The 15879-nt window shown below is 38.0% G+C and overlaps 1 protein-coding gene across 3 annotated transcripts in view; it reads right to left on the bottom strand.

Moving 5' to 3' along the window:
• The window catches only part of AFG1L (AFG1 like ATPase), a 58495-nt gene extending 43740 nt beyond the window's left edge, over positions 1 to 14755 (bottom strand). For all 3 annotated transcript variants that reach the window (XM_061366777.1, XM_061366778.1, XM_061366779.1), the window contains exons 1-4: positions 14567 to 14755; positions 9625 to 9848; positions 1627 to 1678; positions 896 to 997 (exon numbers count right to left, since the gene is read on the bottom strand). In XM_061366777.1, coding sequence (XP_061222761.1) covers positions 896 to 997; positions 1627 to 1678; positions 9625 to 9848; positions 14567 to 14672 — 484 coding nt within the window. In that variant the 5' untranslated portion in view covers positions 14673 to 14755. The remainder of the gene's footprint in view (positions 1 to 895; positions 998 to 1626; positions 1679 to 9624; positions 9849 to 14566) is intronic.
• Between the last annotated feature and the right edge of the window lie 1124 nt (positions 14756 to 15879).

Below are 15879 nucleotides of genomic sequence, written 5' to 3'. Positions count from 1 at the left end.
AGATGTAGCAACAGAGTTATATCTTATAATGTAAAGATGATAATATTGGCACAAAGTATGATTATTACATCCATACTTCACTGTCTCATGGGTTGTATTCCATCTGACTATAAAGAAACATCTGGAAAATATAAAGAACCTGCACTAAGAAGCTACCTTTGTTAAGATTAAGCATAAATGACAAGAAATGGAAACAGAAAATCTCAACAGTAACCCAATAATGATATAAAAGTGTGCACTAAATGTGGCAGAAGCTGTTTACACTTCCCAAGAAATATGTAACTGTTACAACACCTCTAAATCACAGCATTACTTAACAATTTCACAGCATTTGAAGTCATAGAATTTAAGGAGCCAAATTTTAAAATACCTCAGTCAAAATGAAGCACCTTATTCACCTTGCCAGAAAATTTTCCTGAAACTAAAGATGAACTTCCTTCTATTATTTTTCCCTTTAAATTACTGATAGCATTACTAAGTTTGCCAACCAGAACAGCTCTCATTCACCCATGCATTTACACCTGATTTAGTTATTGCTTATTCAAAATGCTGACTGAATTTAACCTTTACTGTTTCAGTTTTAGCAATTGCCTTCTTTGGATTGCATGGAAGCTAACTGATAACTGGAAAACTTTTAGTTAAGGTTTTAATCCTAAATATACACCCAAATTTTCTATACAATCAAGTATAAAGAAATCTTTAAGAAAAGATATTTGAGAAATAATATGCAATTAATATCTACTCTGATGTAACAGAAAATGCTAAAATCCTTCAACTTCTCTCCTATTTTTTACTTTTGCTTATATGATGATTAATATGAATATGAGAACAACACAGACTTTTTATAAATACTGTATTTCATAAAATTATCATAAATACCTGTGTCTGCACTTACTCTGATGTACATCTAGCATGAAGCCATGAAAGTGGACTCTCTTTTTCTTTTCTATTTCTAAGTGAGAATAGAACATGTCCATCACCATTGTCTTTCCTGTGCCTTCAAACAAAAAACAATCAAAAAAGAAAAACACCAACAGGTAGTTAATTTAAGAACAGTATGTACTGATTACAATAATGATTGTTCATTAGCTTTGAACTAATGAAACTATGCACTTCTACACAATAAAGTATAAGCCCAGACTGTTTGTGAAGAACAGTTACATTTTCTGTTCAAAAACTTGGAACAACTGCATTTTTATTTTTCTGTTTTAAAACTTTGATCCATAAACAGATAGCCCAAAGGTCACACAAAAGGCTCCGTACACATCTAGGAAACATCCTTAGTATTTCCTTCTGAAACGCCAGTATGTTTTCATGCTGAACTGTTGCAACTAGAATATATAAATTCTCTCAGTGGCCCCCTCAATCACTTACTAAATTGTTATATTGCATTCTTAAATATTAGTAAAGCTGAAAAAAAATACACATAGTAACACATTCAAATCCAACAGTCTACAGCATCAGAGTATAACTGTATGAAATAACATCATAATGTGGAAGAACACTAATCCTGGAAAATTCACTAAAGCAATAATGCTACATAAGCATAAAGCTTTTAGACACCAGAATTTGAATAACCATGCATTTCAAGAAAATTCTATTGGAACTGATGAAACTGAAACTTACCAACATCTCCATAGACATAAAGACCTTTTGGGGGGGTGTTTTTTGCAAAGAACTGGAAATAGAGAGGAAAAAGAATAAATATGAATATGGCATAAAATAAAAGCAAGGACATTGCTGTGGGAAAAAAAAAGTAGCTACACTGAACTACCAAAGTAGCACTGGCTAGCAAAGTGTAACCTTGAATAAATCATCAGCTCAGAATTGGTAAGCAATCTTAACATTATATTTGTGCAAATTCTATAAAAGAAGCCAACACACGCAGGGGCTGCGTTGGGTTTGTTGGGTTTTTTTGTTCAGGTCATTCTTGAAATATCCCCATCCCCAGTCCTAGCACAAATGCCTTTTACTGCAACAGGTATAAAAAGATTAAATGTATCCAATACATCATCAATCATGAAAACAAATCCTTTTATTCATTAAGCCATTTGAGCAGTCAGCCCTAGAAAAAAGGATAGAAAATCAAGCAGTATTGTAGTATCCATAGATATATACACTATACAGTTATTAAAACAGCTCTTTTTAAGATATAAACCATTAGGAATTAGAAAATCAGTATTACAAAGCCAGTGAGCATTGTAAGTCCCTTTTCTCTCCACTCTGAATCTTAAATGCAGAATTCTCTCTAGTTTAAACATGATTAAAATCAATGGAGTCACGTAAAAATATGTACCTAATTTTTTAGTTTTTTTCCACGCGAGTTATGTTTATCTTGAAGGAATACTGCTTAAGAATTTTTAGTCTCTTAATATGACTCAGGACATACTTTATGACACCTGTTGGTTTGTTCTATTTTATTCAAGCTTGTGTTTTTATAGCAAAACTTGAAATAACATCAAGACTTTACATTTGAAACAGACCCGTCCCCCCCCACCCCAGTACTGTGTATAGCCACTTCCAAGTATAATTCTAATAAGAAACAGCTTCTAAAAAACTGGAAATCTTAACAAAATTCTCATCAAATCCATGAAAGCAAATAGATATCCACAAAAAACACTGCAGAAGAGTATGTGGTTGTTTTAAAGTGCTCCACTTTCAGAGTTCTATGAGCTGAGCCAAAACAGAGGAAAATTAAAATTGCAGCTCTGTGGTCTCATTTGGAGCTGGGTAATTGCTAAACAACTTGAATCTAAAGCACTTTTCAAAATACAGTGCCATGTTAAAGAAATGGGAGAGTCAGTAGCAAAACACCAATTAAACATGAAAGAAAATATAAGACCAAAGGTAGAAGGATATTTAATACCAGTTTATTCAGAAAATACGCAAGCATAGCTCTTATATAAGACCCACTTATAGATTTAATTTAGAGTTACATTGGTTGGATCATCAAAAATTTGTGTCATCAATCTGTGGCTGAACAGGGTTTCAGAATGTCTGAAACCATTCCATTAATAGACAAGGCTGCAACTATTTGCTAGGGCTCCAAAAGCACTGCAAGGCAACTTGACAAAACATTTTTCAGCGTGTACTTTTTAAGAGTTTGCACTCATTAAAACTACTGATGCTCGAAGTTACACAGCGAAGAAAAGAAAAATAGAAAAAAATTAAAATAAGATGTTTGTAAGAATTTATTTCTTTTTAAATTGAGACTAACGACAATCATTATAATAAGACTACCACATTAAAGGTATTACCTAAAAACACTGTATATTAATGAGATTTGCAGTTTCACAAGGAATGACAATAAAACCAGAAAACAAATCAAGGTTTAGATTACTGGTTTACCTCTCTTTGTAAAAGTTATAGAACCAGAACAAGTACTAATGCCTCAATTTTTACACTATTTTATTAATTGCAAAGTTTTTATTAATTACATTTAACCATCCTGACATTTGTCTTTTTACACATATTTTATTACTCCATTTCTAGAAAACATGCTACAGAAAAAGTGGGTTTTTTGTTTAAAGGAAACAATTATAATGGCTGAGCTCCATAACAGTCAACTTCTGGTTGATTTAATAAATTGATTTTATTTTTTTTCCTGTGAAGACAGCAATTTTTGAGAGATATTTGTTGGGAAAAATAAATGGACTGATACAGTGGCAGACCCAAACAAACTCGCTGAAGCTGATCATTTCCAAACACAAATCAAATGGCAGAAAAACTCTTACCCTCTGAGAAACTAAAAGAGTTTGGTTTACACGTACTTCTGTCAGAGTGACACTGTTGACACCTTTAGATACCCACTTCCTCAATCCTGTCAGGTGTAACACTAACAATTTATTTTTGTATTTTTGGGTTGGTTTTTGTTTTGGTTTTTTTTTGGTTGGTTGGTTGGTTTTGTTTTAAAAAATATTTAATTTTGAAAAGCAAACTCCATCAGTAGATTTTTAACACTGAAACTCAGACATCCTACCAGTTTCAAGCTATTCTGCATGATCATAAAATGGATTTTTTGTTATAATTTATTTTTTAATTATTCTCATGCATCTTCTGAAGCCTGAAAGTTGCATAAGAAAAAGAGCAACTTTCATTAGGATTTCTAATAAAATCCAGACAATGCTCTTGGTTCACGTTAGAGCACAAAAGCAGTCAAGAAAGTCAATGGTACGTGGGGGTGAAGAAAGCAGATGACTGATCTTGGTTTCATTGAAACACATACTCCAAAAGAAGAAACTGGGGGGAGATCTAACACAGAAGATCCTCCAGTTACCCTAAAATAAGGCCAAACTTACTTATTTCAGGGAGGGAAAGGAGGAAAGTGGAAGATGTAGGAAGACAAGCTAAATAAATGAGCTCCTCCTTGCTCCTCACTTCCATGTTATCCCAAGGTGTATTTGGGGCCTCAGGATAACAATGTTCAATCGGTTGACAATAGATTTGCTTTTGCAACAATGGTAAGATTTTAAGATGCTAAAGAAATACTTGTAATGTACAAAAGGTATTAAAGAATGCACAAAAATTCTGTTTGAAGGGGAAAATTCTGAAATCCTTATATGTGTATTTTGAAAGGTCACCGCATCCTTTCAAATGAGGGCATCACCATACATGTAAAATTCCTTGAGCCTTCCAAGTTTCTTAATTCCTGTAGCATTTTTTATCCCACAATAATTTAAGACAGCGTAACTTAAGTGCTTCACCAAGTTTCATTATCATCAGGACATGCCACATACAGCAGGAGCTCTTTTACAGATCAGTTGACTTGCACACTTTTCTTTGAAAATCATTCATGTGCTAAAACATTTACAATTCCACAAGTTGATACACAGAGTGTCCTCAGATTTACAGAATTCTCACCTCTACTATCAAAATGTTTTTGCACACTTCTGTTTCAAAACTGCATGTCGTGCTTTGATTCTACTGCATCAGATTTTTCTTTTTTTATTTAAACTGCACTTTAATCAATCAATATCCTACCTCATCTAAGGAATTATACTGGTCAAAACATCTTCATTCTGGCAACTTCCTATTCTTTACTAAATACATTCAACAATGTGCAATGTTTTCCCACCTTCTCCCATGCTCATTACTTCAGACACCAGAAGCAAGCAACTCATTTCCTGGGAACATTTACACTTTGATTTGAAAAACTATCAACTAAAAACACACATCAATACTAAGATGGTTAATTAAAATAAGCAAAATTCAAGAGACGAGCCTCCAAAGAGCAGATTTTTTTTTTAACACTAACAACTGGCTCTTTTTCCCACTTTTCAGGCCTCCTTTTTGGCTGCTGTTGTAGCTGAAGACATTTTCAAGGTCTTGAATGGTGTTTACTATTGTTCATACCTCTTTTGAAAACATGACCTCACTTATAATTGAGCTTATTTCAAGTCATTAGTACAGCAACTCAGCAACTCTTAAGATGTCCCAATTGGTATTATTTTGAAAAGCTAGACATCTGAAATGACTATGCAAACTCTTATAGCCTTGAACTTCAATTCAGAGCATCTCAAAATATCTCAGTATAAAAGGCCATGCTTTCACCAAGCTCAAGATCAAAGTCATTGTTCAAATTTCAGTAATTCTGAAAAACAGAAGCCTACTTGGTTTGCAGCAAGACTGGTTTTTCTACTCAGATTCATCCTATGCTGATGCCCCACAAAATCTACATCGTAAAAAAATAGAGAGTTTTACTATCATAAAGGAAACAGCTGGTGTGGTGTCATCCCTGTCATATCCTGTCCTGTCCCACCCCAAACTACCGATTACAGAAAGCTTTGCCCTGTGAGGTAATGCAAGCCTCTTACACAAACACTGAAATGTTTCCATTTTACCTGATAAAAGTATTTGTTCCCTAATCCTACTTCTACCATATTTTTATTGAATAAAACTATTTAGATAGAAAGTGACAAATTAAGAACAGAACTAAAACCAAAGCAGACCAGTCTTGTAATAGTTCAGAAATTTCTATTTCTGGAATAACTATTACTTAGGAAGAGGTTTCTGCAAATGTATCATTAAAGAAATCAGGCAATAAAATAAGAAATATCAGACTACAGAAGAGGCTTTTCTCCCTTTTTCTTTCCCCTTTTCTTCACTGCAACTTCTCAACCACATTCTTTTCAGGTGCAGAGCCAGGAAAAAGCAGCATACCTGAAATGCCAAGCACTACTGATTTTTTATTTCTAAAAAGCTGTCAGTAAATTCTTTTCAGTGCAGGAGATTTTGTATTTAAATTAGGTTAACCAGGCTGCTAGAAACCTGAAAAAGCAAAAAGTCAATCTACAGATTCCTATGTGTAACTGATTAAAGTGTCTGATTTATTCCCAAAAAGTCCTTAGGTAATTTACATCAGTTTAATTAACAGCTGTTAAAACTCATTAAGTACAAAACATTAAGCAAAACCAATGTCAATCATTTTATCATAAAAACAATTGAACGTCTATAGCATAAGGTTTATCTTTTGCTTCCCAGTATATTCAAAGTTTCAAAGTAGCACGCCTTCATGGGAGGAGAGTTACAACACTATTCACTAATACAGGATTTACCTGCACCCTGCTATCATTAGTACTTCCTGAAGATGCTTTGCTAATTACAGGAACTCCTTCCACTTAAAAGCTTACACAAACCCTGTTCAACACAGGCCAGTTCCAGAGAGCAGTACCCACCACCTCTTCTTGGCACAAAAAGCCTTTAGTTCTAACCTTCAAAACTGAACCAAGCCTGCAGCAACATCCCTACCCTGAAAGTCTACCACAGCAAAACATACATTTAGCTTACTTAGGAAACTTGATAGATACAGATATATGATAAACATGATGCCACTGTCTACAGCTGGTACAGTGCTAGATGCTTATGATTTTACCAAGTACCTAGTCACAGCTGTGACTGATTCTGGGAAAGACTTTCATTAAAGATGTTCATTACAACTTTGCTGAAGCAAAACTTGGCCTGTACTAGAATTTAAACAGTATTTATTTGGCTTCATTTCACATAAAGAGGGACTCTGTTTGAACAAGCAAGTAACTTCCTCAAAGACAGCAGAAGAGAAAAAGTTGTTGCAACTTCTCCTCCATCATTAATCACAATTTGATTTAATTACACAAGCTAGCAGGCTTTAAAAGATTTACACAAATCTCATTGCTCTCCTCCTTTTCTGGGGTTTTGATACCTGGCACAGCACTATAGTGTTCAACCTGGTTATCAGTCTTCTTAAGGTTTATACAGAGATATCAATCTGTAACAGAAAAACCTCAAAATGCAGTAACACTTATCTCAATAGCAAGTAGTTCTACAGCTGCTTCTCACGAAATGTGGCATTAGTTCCCAGGTATTGGTGAGCCATGCAGCAATTTTTAAAAGTTGGTTTAAAAATAAAGCACGGAATTGAAGCAATGTTAAATGAGAGCATCACTCTCAGAAAAGACAGGAGTGCTTTAAAGAAACTAGGGAAAAACATTCTCAACCTAAAGAATAGCATTTGACTTCTCCCCTTAACGAAGTGTCAGTTTGGCTTTACTGCGATTAGCTGTGTTATACAGGGACAAAGCAGCATCACAATTTCCTAAATAAAATACGATTAGTATTTGTTCTCTGCAATAGAGACTTTCCTCCCTATTCATGCTTTGCAATCAAAGAAACAGTAAATAAAAAACCTACATAATGCTTTATCTACAAAGCTATTACTAGACAACTGCTCTAACAACTATAATGATTCAGGGCACTCTAGTTAACACAAGTCAGCTCTCAAAACTGTTCTCAAAGACAGCACTCTTAGAACAGACTATCTATATGTCCAAAACAATTTACCAGAAAAGATCGAAATGCTCTAGCCTTTGATAGTAACACCAGCACCTTCATCACAACTTTTTTTTCTAAAGAATAAAAATGAGTAAAAGTCTGGCAGTATGTCCAAAAGATAATGCTTTCTCTCATACCAATGTTCTTTTCTCCACTTCCTTTTTTCACGCCTTGAAGCCAAGATAATATATTATAATACAGCATAAAGGGCAGAGGACAGCATTTATGTAAATGGACAGAGAGCCTCCATTTAGGGGCACTTGAGCCCTGTAGCTCTGGCTTTCATGATCTCATGCTTCATCATTTAGGCTTGCCATGCAAACAAAATACAGTATCTGTGCTAGGTATAGGACAATCTGGGGTTGTAATAGGAAATGTATGGGTAGGTAACAAGTTCAGTAGAGTTGTTTAGATTTATGCCCATGAGATGAGGTGTGTTGCATAACTGATGCTGAGAAAGTCTAACATGGAGATTTATAAGCAAGGCCTGCAGCTGACAGCTGTAAATGTGAAAATTACTTCTGATGAAAAATAAAAACAAAAGTGGGGCAAGAGAAACAGAGAAAGAAAAGGAAAACACCCAGTGGTGGACTGGGAAGAGCAATGACAGCTTCTGTACATCCTTCTCTTAGGAACAGGAAGGTGTCTCTCCAGTGCAGACAGGGAAAGTAAAGATGATGATGGCAATGAATATTTTGCCATGCTTTTTTCTCAGCACTGTACTTTTATTAGACTTAGTCGAACACCCTGTTCTTGTTGTTTCCCCTCACCATGTTCGTCATAAGATATTTATGCTGACTGGAGTGTTACTAAGGTGCAAATGAAGCATATTCACAGGTTATTCAGCTTCTGTGCACATCTATAATTGAATAAAATTTACCAAGTAATGAAATGTCTTATCTTCTTTGCTGGGCATTGTGTGTTTGGTTTTCTGGGATATAAACTCAAATCTACAAAACAAGAGGCAAGGAAAGCTGAGGGTTGATTCTCACACCAGTTCTAGGTGCTTCCCATGAGAACCTGTCATAACAATGCTATCAATATTTGCAGCTGCAAGGCCACAACAGCAACAATCTGAGAATAAAGGCATGAGAACAAGATATGAAAAATACTGCTACAGAGGCTCTGGAAAACATTTCCTCAGCAGCTTCAGGGGAAAGTTACAGAAGTGTAGGCTATCACAATGACTAATGCTAAGGCACTAGAGTTGCTAAGGCACTGAGCAAAATGGGTATGTCTGAATTTCTGTTAATCCATTGAAAAGGAGCTGTGACGTTCCCAAAAACACAACTGGGGTGCAGATCACACCTCTGCCTTCTTTCCTTACCTCACCTGGAGACTAACAACACTGGAAAATACAGACCTTTTTTCAAAAAGTCATGTCTGATTGATATTATTATGTTTTGCAAAGCTAAATTATTTAGACTGCTGGCTAATTGCATTTGTGGAAGATCTGTTAGAACACAAAACATTAGCATTCAGTACATGTAACCAAAATACATGTGTTATACACAGTCTAGCCCCTCTCTCCTGCAGTCAAATGACATTTTCGGAAAGGCAGACAGGGGACATAACCTAAACCGTATCAGATTTTCTTACACAATTATTTCAGTAATATTTAATGGGGTTACTTCTAGAGTGCCACTGGAATTTTACAAACCAAAAAAGGAAAGAACAGAGATCCAAACATGAAGAATGAGCTACCGGTAAAGACTCAGCTGCAAAAATAAGATCCATGTTAATTACAGAAATTTCTGTATTTCAATCATATTCTTATGAGAAAATATAACTAAAAAAAAATATCATTATAAACCTCACCTTTGAGAGAAGATTTTTTGAACTGATGCTGTAGCCTTTAAGGCTCTCGTGCAACTTCTGCAGGTGCTGCACGACTCTTCTTTGATGCTCATCATTCTTCAGCTCTTTTTGCTTAATCAGAAAGTCATAATGTTCTAAAGGTCCACTGCAAACCAATAAGGCTCTGGCATTAGCATCTGCAGGAGTACCAGGGACTGTCTTCTCACCTGCCTGAGCTGTGTATGCTGTAAAATGAAAAGAAGGCAATTAACAGAAATGTTTTGAAAAGCACCTTTTTATAGTCATAAATAACATACATTAACAGTTAAAGATGTATATATGTTACCTACCTATACAACCACTAAAGCACATTACCCTTTGTTTTTCACTAAATCAACTTCTAACTTCAGCAGTAAACACCACTAATAGCATGTTTTAACATTTATTTTTATTATTAACAAGCACATACACTAAAATGTCGAGCTGGAGTGTTGGTAAGATTTGGATGAGAAGTTGCAAGAGAAGTTTTGATATTTTTTTCTTTTTATTTTGTTGTTTTTTGTTTTTTTTTCAAATGGGGACAAAACCATTAAAAGATTTCAAACTACATTTCTCTGAACAAATTCATCTGTTAAACAGAGGTGGGTTAAACTATGCAAAAAGTATTTAAAAGCCAGCAAACAGGAGAGCAAACAGGAATTCTGTAAGAAAGCTGAAAGAGTCAAAGAGCACACTAAGCAAGGCAATAGCTGTGAAGCCCTGAAATGCCACATCCTGCTCTGCTGGCATTATCTTCTGCCTAGAAGACAATTTCTGCCCAAGGAGGAATTCTGTCTGCAAAAGAAAAAAAAAAAAAAAAAACAAACCCAGAACTATTGGACATAAAATGAAATAAAAGGAAAGAATATACAGGATTACAAAGACTTGCTACATCAGTAAAAAGCTGCTTAATACCTTCTTCACTTCCACTGTCAACAATTGTAACACAATTGTAGCAATGATAAAAGCAATAGATTTAAGTAGGAAAAACAGGTATCATAGGCCACATAGTTAAATATTTTGAACACCGTGAGATCTAAGGAAATTGATCCTTAAATGCTTTAGGCAAGTTTCCTAAGCAACACAACAGCCTCTAACAGCTTTCTCAGAGGCCTCACTCAGGACAGGTGAGGTTCCAGAACACTAGGAAAAGGAAGCAACCTTTGTCTTCAAAAAGGAGGGAAAGGCAAATCCAGAAGTTCGTGGGTCAGACCATACAACTTCTAAACACTCAAAAATACCAGAACAAGTACAAGCACTTTTTTCCTTTTTTTTTTTTTACAAAGCGCTTAACAAAATAACAATATAACAAAAGGCAGCTCCTATGGAACAAAGCAACATCATGTTTTCCTCTCTGGTCAGGTAACATGCTTAGGGGGTAGAAGAAAAACAAATTAATTGCAGTAATACTTTTGTCATTGAGTCACACAGCATTCTCATATATAAAGTAGGAAAGTAAACTGCAAATGAAATTACTTTTAAGCAGGTACAAAACTTCCATATTGTCAAAGACGGGTTTTCATTTACATCTTCCTGTTTCACTGTCTGATCTGTAACTTGATGTTTCATTGTCTAAACTGTTACTTGATTTTTATTAGCTACCTTCTGAAATCTTTTAAGTGTTACACATAGCCAGAAGCATCTTCTCTCTCTATGTAGTGTTCTAGATATGACTATAGAAGAGCACAGTGTCGACTCATTGTCCACCTAGTCTTACAAAACAGTGTAAAACTACAGACATGCATCTATCCATAACCTATCTTTCCCACCTTCGTGGTGCAGGACAGTGCTAGATGCTACCACATTTAGCCTGACACCCCCTGCTTCTCTAAAAGCTGCCACCAGGTTGTAACTTTTTCTTAAATTCCTGTTCCTAAAACATATACATTTCAGTGTAATCTCACTTTACTTCAAATAATAAAATCAGCTGCTTGTATTTGCCTTTCTGCTTACCTATGCAAGGGTCACAGACAAAGCTGCCATGAGGACCCACTGTGATATACACAAAAAAGTCCTCCTTTAGAGAAATACAAGGGGAAAAACTCACCAAAGGAAAAAAAAAATTAAAATCTTAATGTATAAATACCCAATGAAAATTCCAATCTAAATTATAAAAATTTCCTTTACAATGGGGAGCTTCAATCACCTTCAGTAAACTGGCATTAGTTTACCACTAAGTACCTACATAAAAATATTAAAAGTGTTCTTAATGCCAGAGACCTTCTGCTCGAGAAAAGAGCAGTAAATTGAAAAACTAATCAGTATGTTGTCTGGTTTTCCTACTGCCACTTAGAAGTGACGTCTGATATGACACAGGAAAAAGGCATGCGAGTTTCAATGATACCACTTAGGAGAGCAACAGTCACAGCTGAGGCAGGCACTAGAGTTACTTATGTAAGAATATACTCTGAAATGGAAGCTAGGTTGTGGCATATCAAAAACTGATCTTGACAACAGCCAGGAAGTTGAGAGCACAGAATGGTAACCAAGATAAACAGCACTCACCGTGGTAACCCTTACTTTTTCTCCCGTAGCTGGATTTCTATAAGGTTTTGAACTGCAATGTCCAAAATCTGTCAGAAGATAATTCCCAAGACAAAAATCCTAGCAAGTCCTTGTATCCCTTTACTTCAGGGCCTAGGAAAAGAAACTGGCCTTCCCTGACATGTATTTCATCCTTGCTATCTTTCTATGACTGCAGAAACCAATACCTTTGCATTCATTAATCTGTGAGTTTTCAAGAAACACAAAAAGATTCCATGCAAATTTAAGAGGACTGTTCACTTCTGGGAGAGATAAAATATTGTACTTCCACAGATTAATTCAAATTTATCCTGTAGGATCTCTTACTGCATTCAAACTAAACATCTTTTAAACACATGATTAGAATTGTAGACCTTTAATGGGGTGAAAAACAAAAACCATGACAGACAGATAATATCCAGTTAAAGAAGCAAAGATCAAACAAATGGAACTGAACTCCTTTTATCGCAAAAGGAGAGTCATTCTTCAGATTACAATATTCACCTCACTAGAGGGTCACTCACACACAGTGCACATGAAAACCTGTTGTTATCAATTCAGGAAACAAAGTTGAAACAAGCACTTCAAGGGACTTATAGGAAAAAAAATATATCACTTTTAATCATTGTGCTGTATATATGCTTCAAACCACTCCCTCATAAGAATGATCAGAAATAGTTTTCATTCATGGAGCTTAAGGCTTGAGGACAACACTGACCTTTCCAAATATAAGGAAAGCTAAATTTATCTAATTACCCCTGAACCACACTCAAAAATTGTGCTTGCTTACAGCATACTTTGAAGAAAATATATTCTGAAGACATAAGAGATGGAGAATTAACTATTTTCTATGACACTCTGCTGTAATGGTTAATTACTGTTTCTCTTAAAAATAAAAAACATTTCCCATTAATAGTTGTTTGAGAACTGCATCTAAACCGAACTCTCGGAGGCTACAACTACACCAAAGTTAACAACCCTAAGTTGTTAACTGCCACCCTTGCTGACAGACACACTCAAGAAGCTGGAACAGCTTCTGCTAAGCCAATGTTAATGCAACATACAGGAACTGCATCTGGTTTATTACCACTTAGCACACAGAATTTTGCCTTGAGAGCTTTTCACAAACACTAGACATTACTCTGAAATAAGATTACTCGTACTATTTCAATGCACACCTCACTTAACAATCTGATGTACAAATGAAAGCAGAAGAAACGTTTGTCAGTGAAATTGCAACTTTACACAAATACTATTTGCGAAGTCTTTTAATTAAGAAGATACAGAAGTGTAGAAAGCAAAAAGGACTATAAGCCAGTGATCATAAAACCAAGATTAGAAACCAATTCACTGATGGCTGCCTACCCCTGCAGGTGTCCTCAAACAACATATGTAAGGACAATCTTCCCTTTAACATGGAAGCTGAAGCACTGCCTAAAGCCACTTGATTTGCTCTGACAACTTTTTTAAAATGGTAATACGTTGGTTACAAAAAACCAACCTATGTAAAGTGTTAAACCAGTATCAAATAAAACACATACAACTATAGTACTATCTGCAGTGCTTGTCTATGTTCCTCAGGACGAATAAATACTGTACAATTGCAATGTAATACGTGTATGTCCACATTTACATTTAAATTCTCCTGGATCTGCTGTCTGACCTTCAGACCTCTGGGACCCACCTGACGTTAACTGAACTCTCACACATCTGTCAGCCTGGCAGAGGACGAATAGCTCTCACTGAAGAAAACAGACCTGTGCTACTAACCTAAGCCATAAGTTAACAAAACCTAGTTACCCATAAATTTGTCTATGGTGCCGCTGTTAAAGTAAGACTGCCAGACAGAGCTCAGCTGTTGTTATACACTGGAGGATCCTTAAGAGCAAAGTCCCTCAACACCCTGAAGCACAGTAAAAGCTCTGGCCGACCCCAGTGCACCCGCCGCCCGCCAAGGTCCCGGTGCACCCGCAGCGTAAGGCATTTAACGAGGCGTCGCGCTGCAGGTCTATTTACTGGGGGGCAGCGGCATCGTTAAACCCGCATCCCCCTCTACTCCAGGGCCCCGAGGCTCACTCCTGGCACCAGCCCGGCCGCACAGCCCGGGTACGCGGGGTCCCTGTGGAACTGGCTGCGGAGAGGCCGCCCCGGCCTGCACGGCGGGCAACATGAGGACACGGTCAGGTCATACCAGAGCGGAGGGACCGGTGCGCGGTCCCCTACCCTTCAGCCCAGACCCCTCTGCGAGAGGGGAGATCCGCAGCGCGGCGGGAAGGGACGCACCGGCTACCGCGGTCGCTCCACGGCACGCTCCCTACGCGGTGCCACTGCAACCTGTCGCTCGCCCTCCCTTCGCCCGGCTGCAAGCAGGAAAGGGCGCAGGGACCTCCGCGGTACTGACCTCGACGCAGGGCGGCGGCCGGCACCTGTAGCAGGCGGCCGGCGCGCCGCGCCGAAGCCCGCAGCAGGCAGCGCACAGTAACCAAGGGCGACATGGGCGCCGCCATCTTCCCGGCCCGGCTTTTGCGGCGGGGACGCGGGGTGCGCTGGGAAATAGAGTCTCGGCACTGCCAGGGAGACGGTCGTGGTCGCTGAGGGTCGGGCCTCGGATGGTGCCGAGCGAGCAGGTCCGGTGGGGGTTCTCAGCTCCTCTCCCTCCCTTCCTCTGACCCCCAGACCGAGCCGCAGGCTGCTGGCGAGCCCCTGGGGAACCGGCCGAACTCGGCCAAGGGCCGCGCAGCCCCTCCGGCCACCCGTCACAAATGGCACTCCAGAGGCAGACCCACCAAATGCCACATTGGTGCCGTTTATAGCACCTTACTGCTGCATCCACGAACTCAGATCTCCAAACTACGTGCTTGCCGCCTGCGACCTGTACCGTGCTGCGCCGTGGCTGTGGGCCGGTGCGGCTGCCTTCAGGCCAGTTTGGCTGTCGCTGAGGAGTCTTGGCAATTGAGCTAGCATTTGTCGGTGATTTCTAACTTGTGCTGTTTATGTTTAAAAGCACAAACCACAAAATATTAAGGAAAAACGTAGTTAAAATATTAAGAACAAATATTTCTGACCAGAGTTACTATAGCGTTATCTGCATGTTAGCAGTACAACCACTTCTATGTCTATAAATATGTATCTAAACCTCAACAGCAAGACGGGTTAATATAAAAGCAGAATTCCCTGAAGGTTATGCAAAACTCTAGGAGCTGATTCAGTCCCAGCTAACCACTGCATGCTTAGCACACTGTAAGCCTTGTCCTTGGAAGTATCAGTTAAGATTCCCAAGTAGAGCTCCTGAGCCTTCCTCGGAAGAATGCTGGCCGCCTGCCTCCTTTGGTAGATACCCAACTGTCTTATCCCACCATCTCCGCTGTGACTGTGAAGCTCTTTTGACAGGAAGGTGCAAGGCAAAAAGCCTGTGCTCCAAGGGAAAGGCACTGGCACTCCTGAATCAGTAACTGTAACACCTGCCTGTTTGCTGGCCAGTGCTCCATTCCCATCAGAAATGCATCCCAAGGTCAGGATGGAGCTTCAGATGTTCCCTGCGGAGTGCATTGTGCAAGAAATAGGTAATAAAATGTCTGCTCCTGGCAAAAGCACAAAGGAAATGCTTTAACTGACTTTTACTTTTGCAATGTCAGAATTTCCATGTCTTGTTCTAGCATTAAATTTCTGTGTGACATGAGAAAAGCCGGCAAGTAATTCTCATAGACTATTAAC

The sequence above is a fragment of the Neopsephotus bourkii genome, unplaced genomic scaffold, assembly GCF_033783945.1.
Source record: "Neopsephotus bourkii isolate Nb327-2 ecotype Australia unplaced genomic scaffold, CSIRO-AGI_Nbou_v1 NB_1358, whole genome shotgun sequence".
NCBI lineage: Eukaryota > Metazoa > Chordata > Aves > Psittaciformes > Psittacidae > Neopsephotus > Neopsephotus bourkii.
Note: the sequence above shows the minus strand (reverse complement) of the source record. Positions and strands in the feature narration are given on the sequence as shown.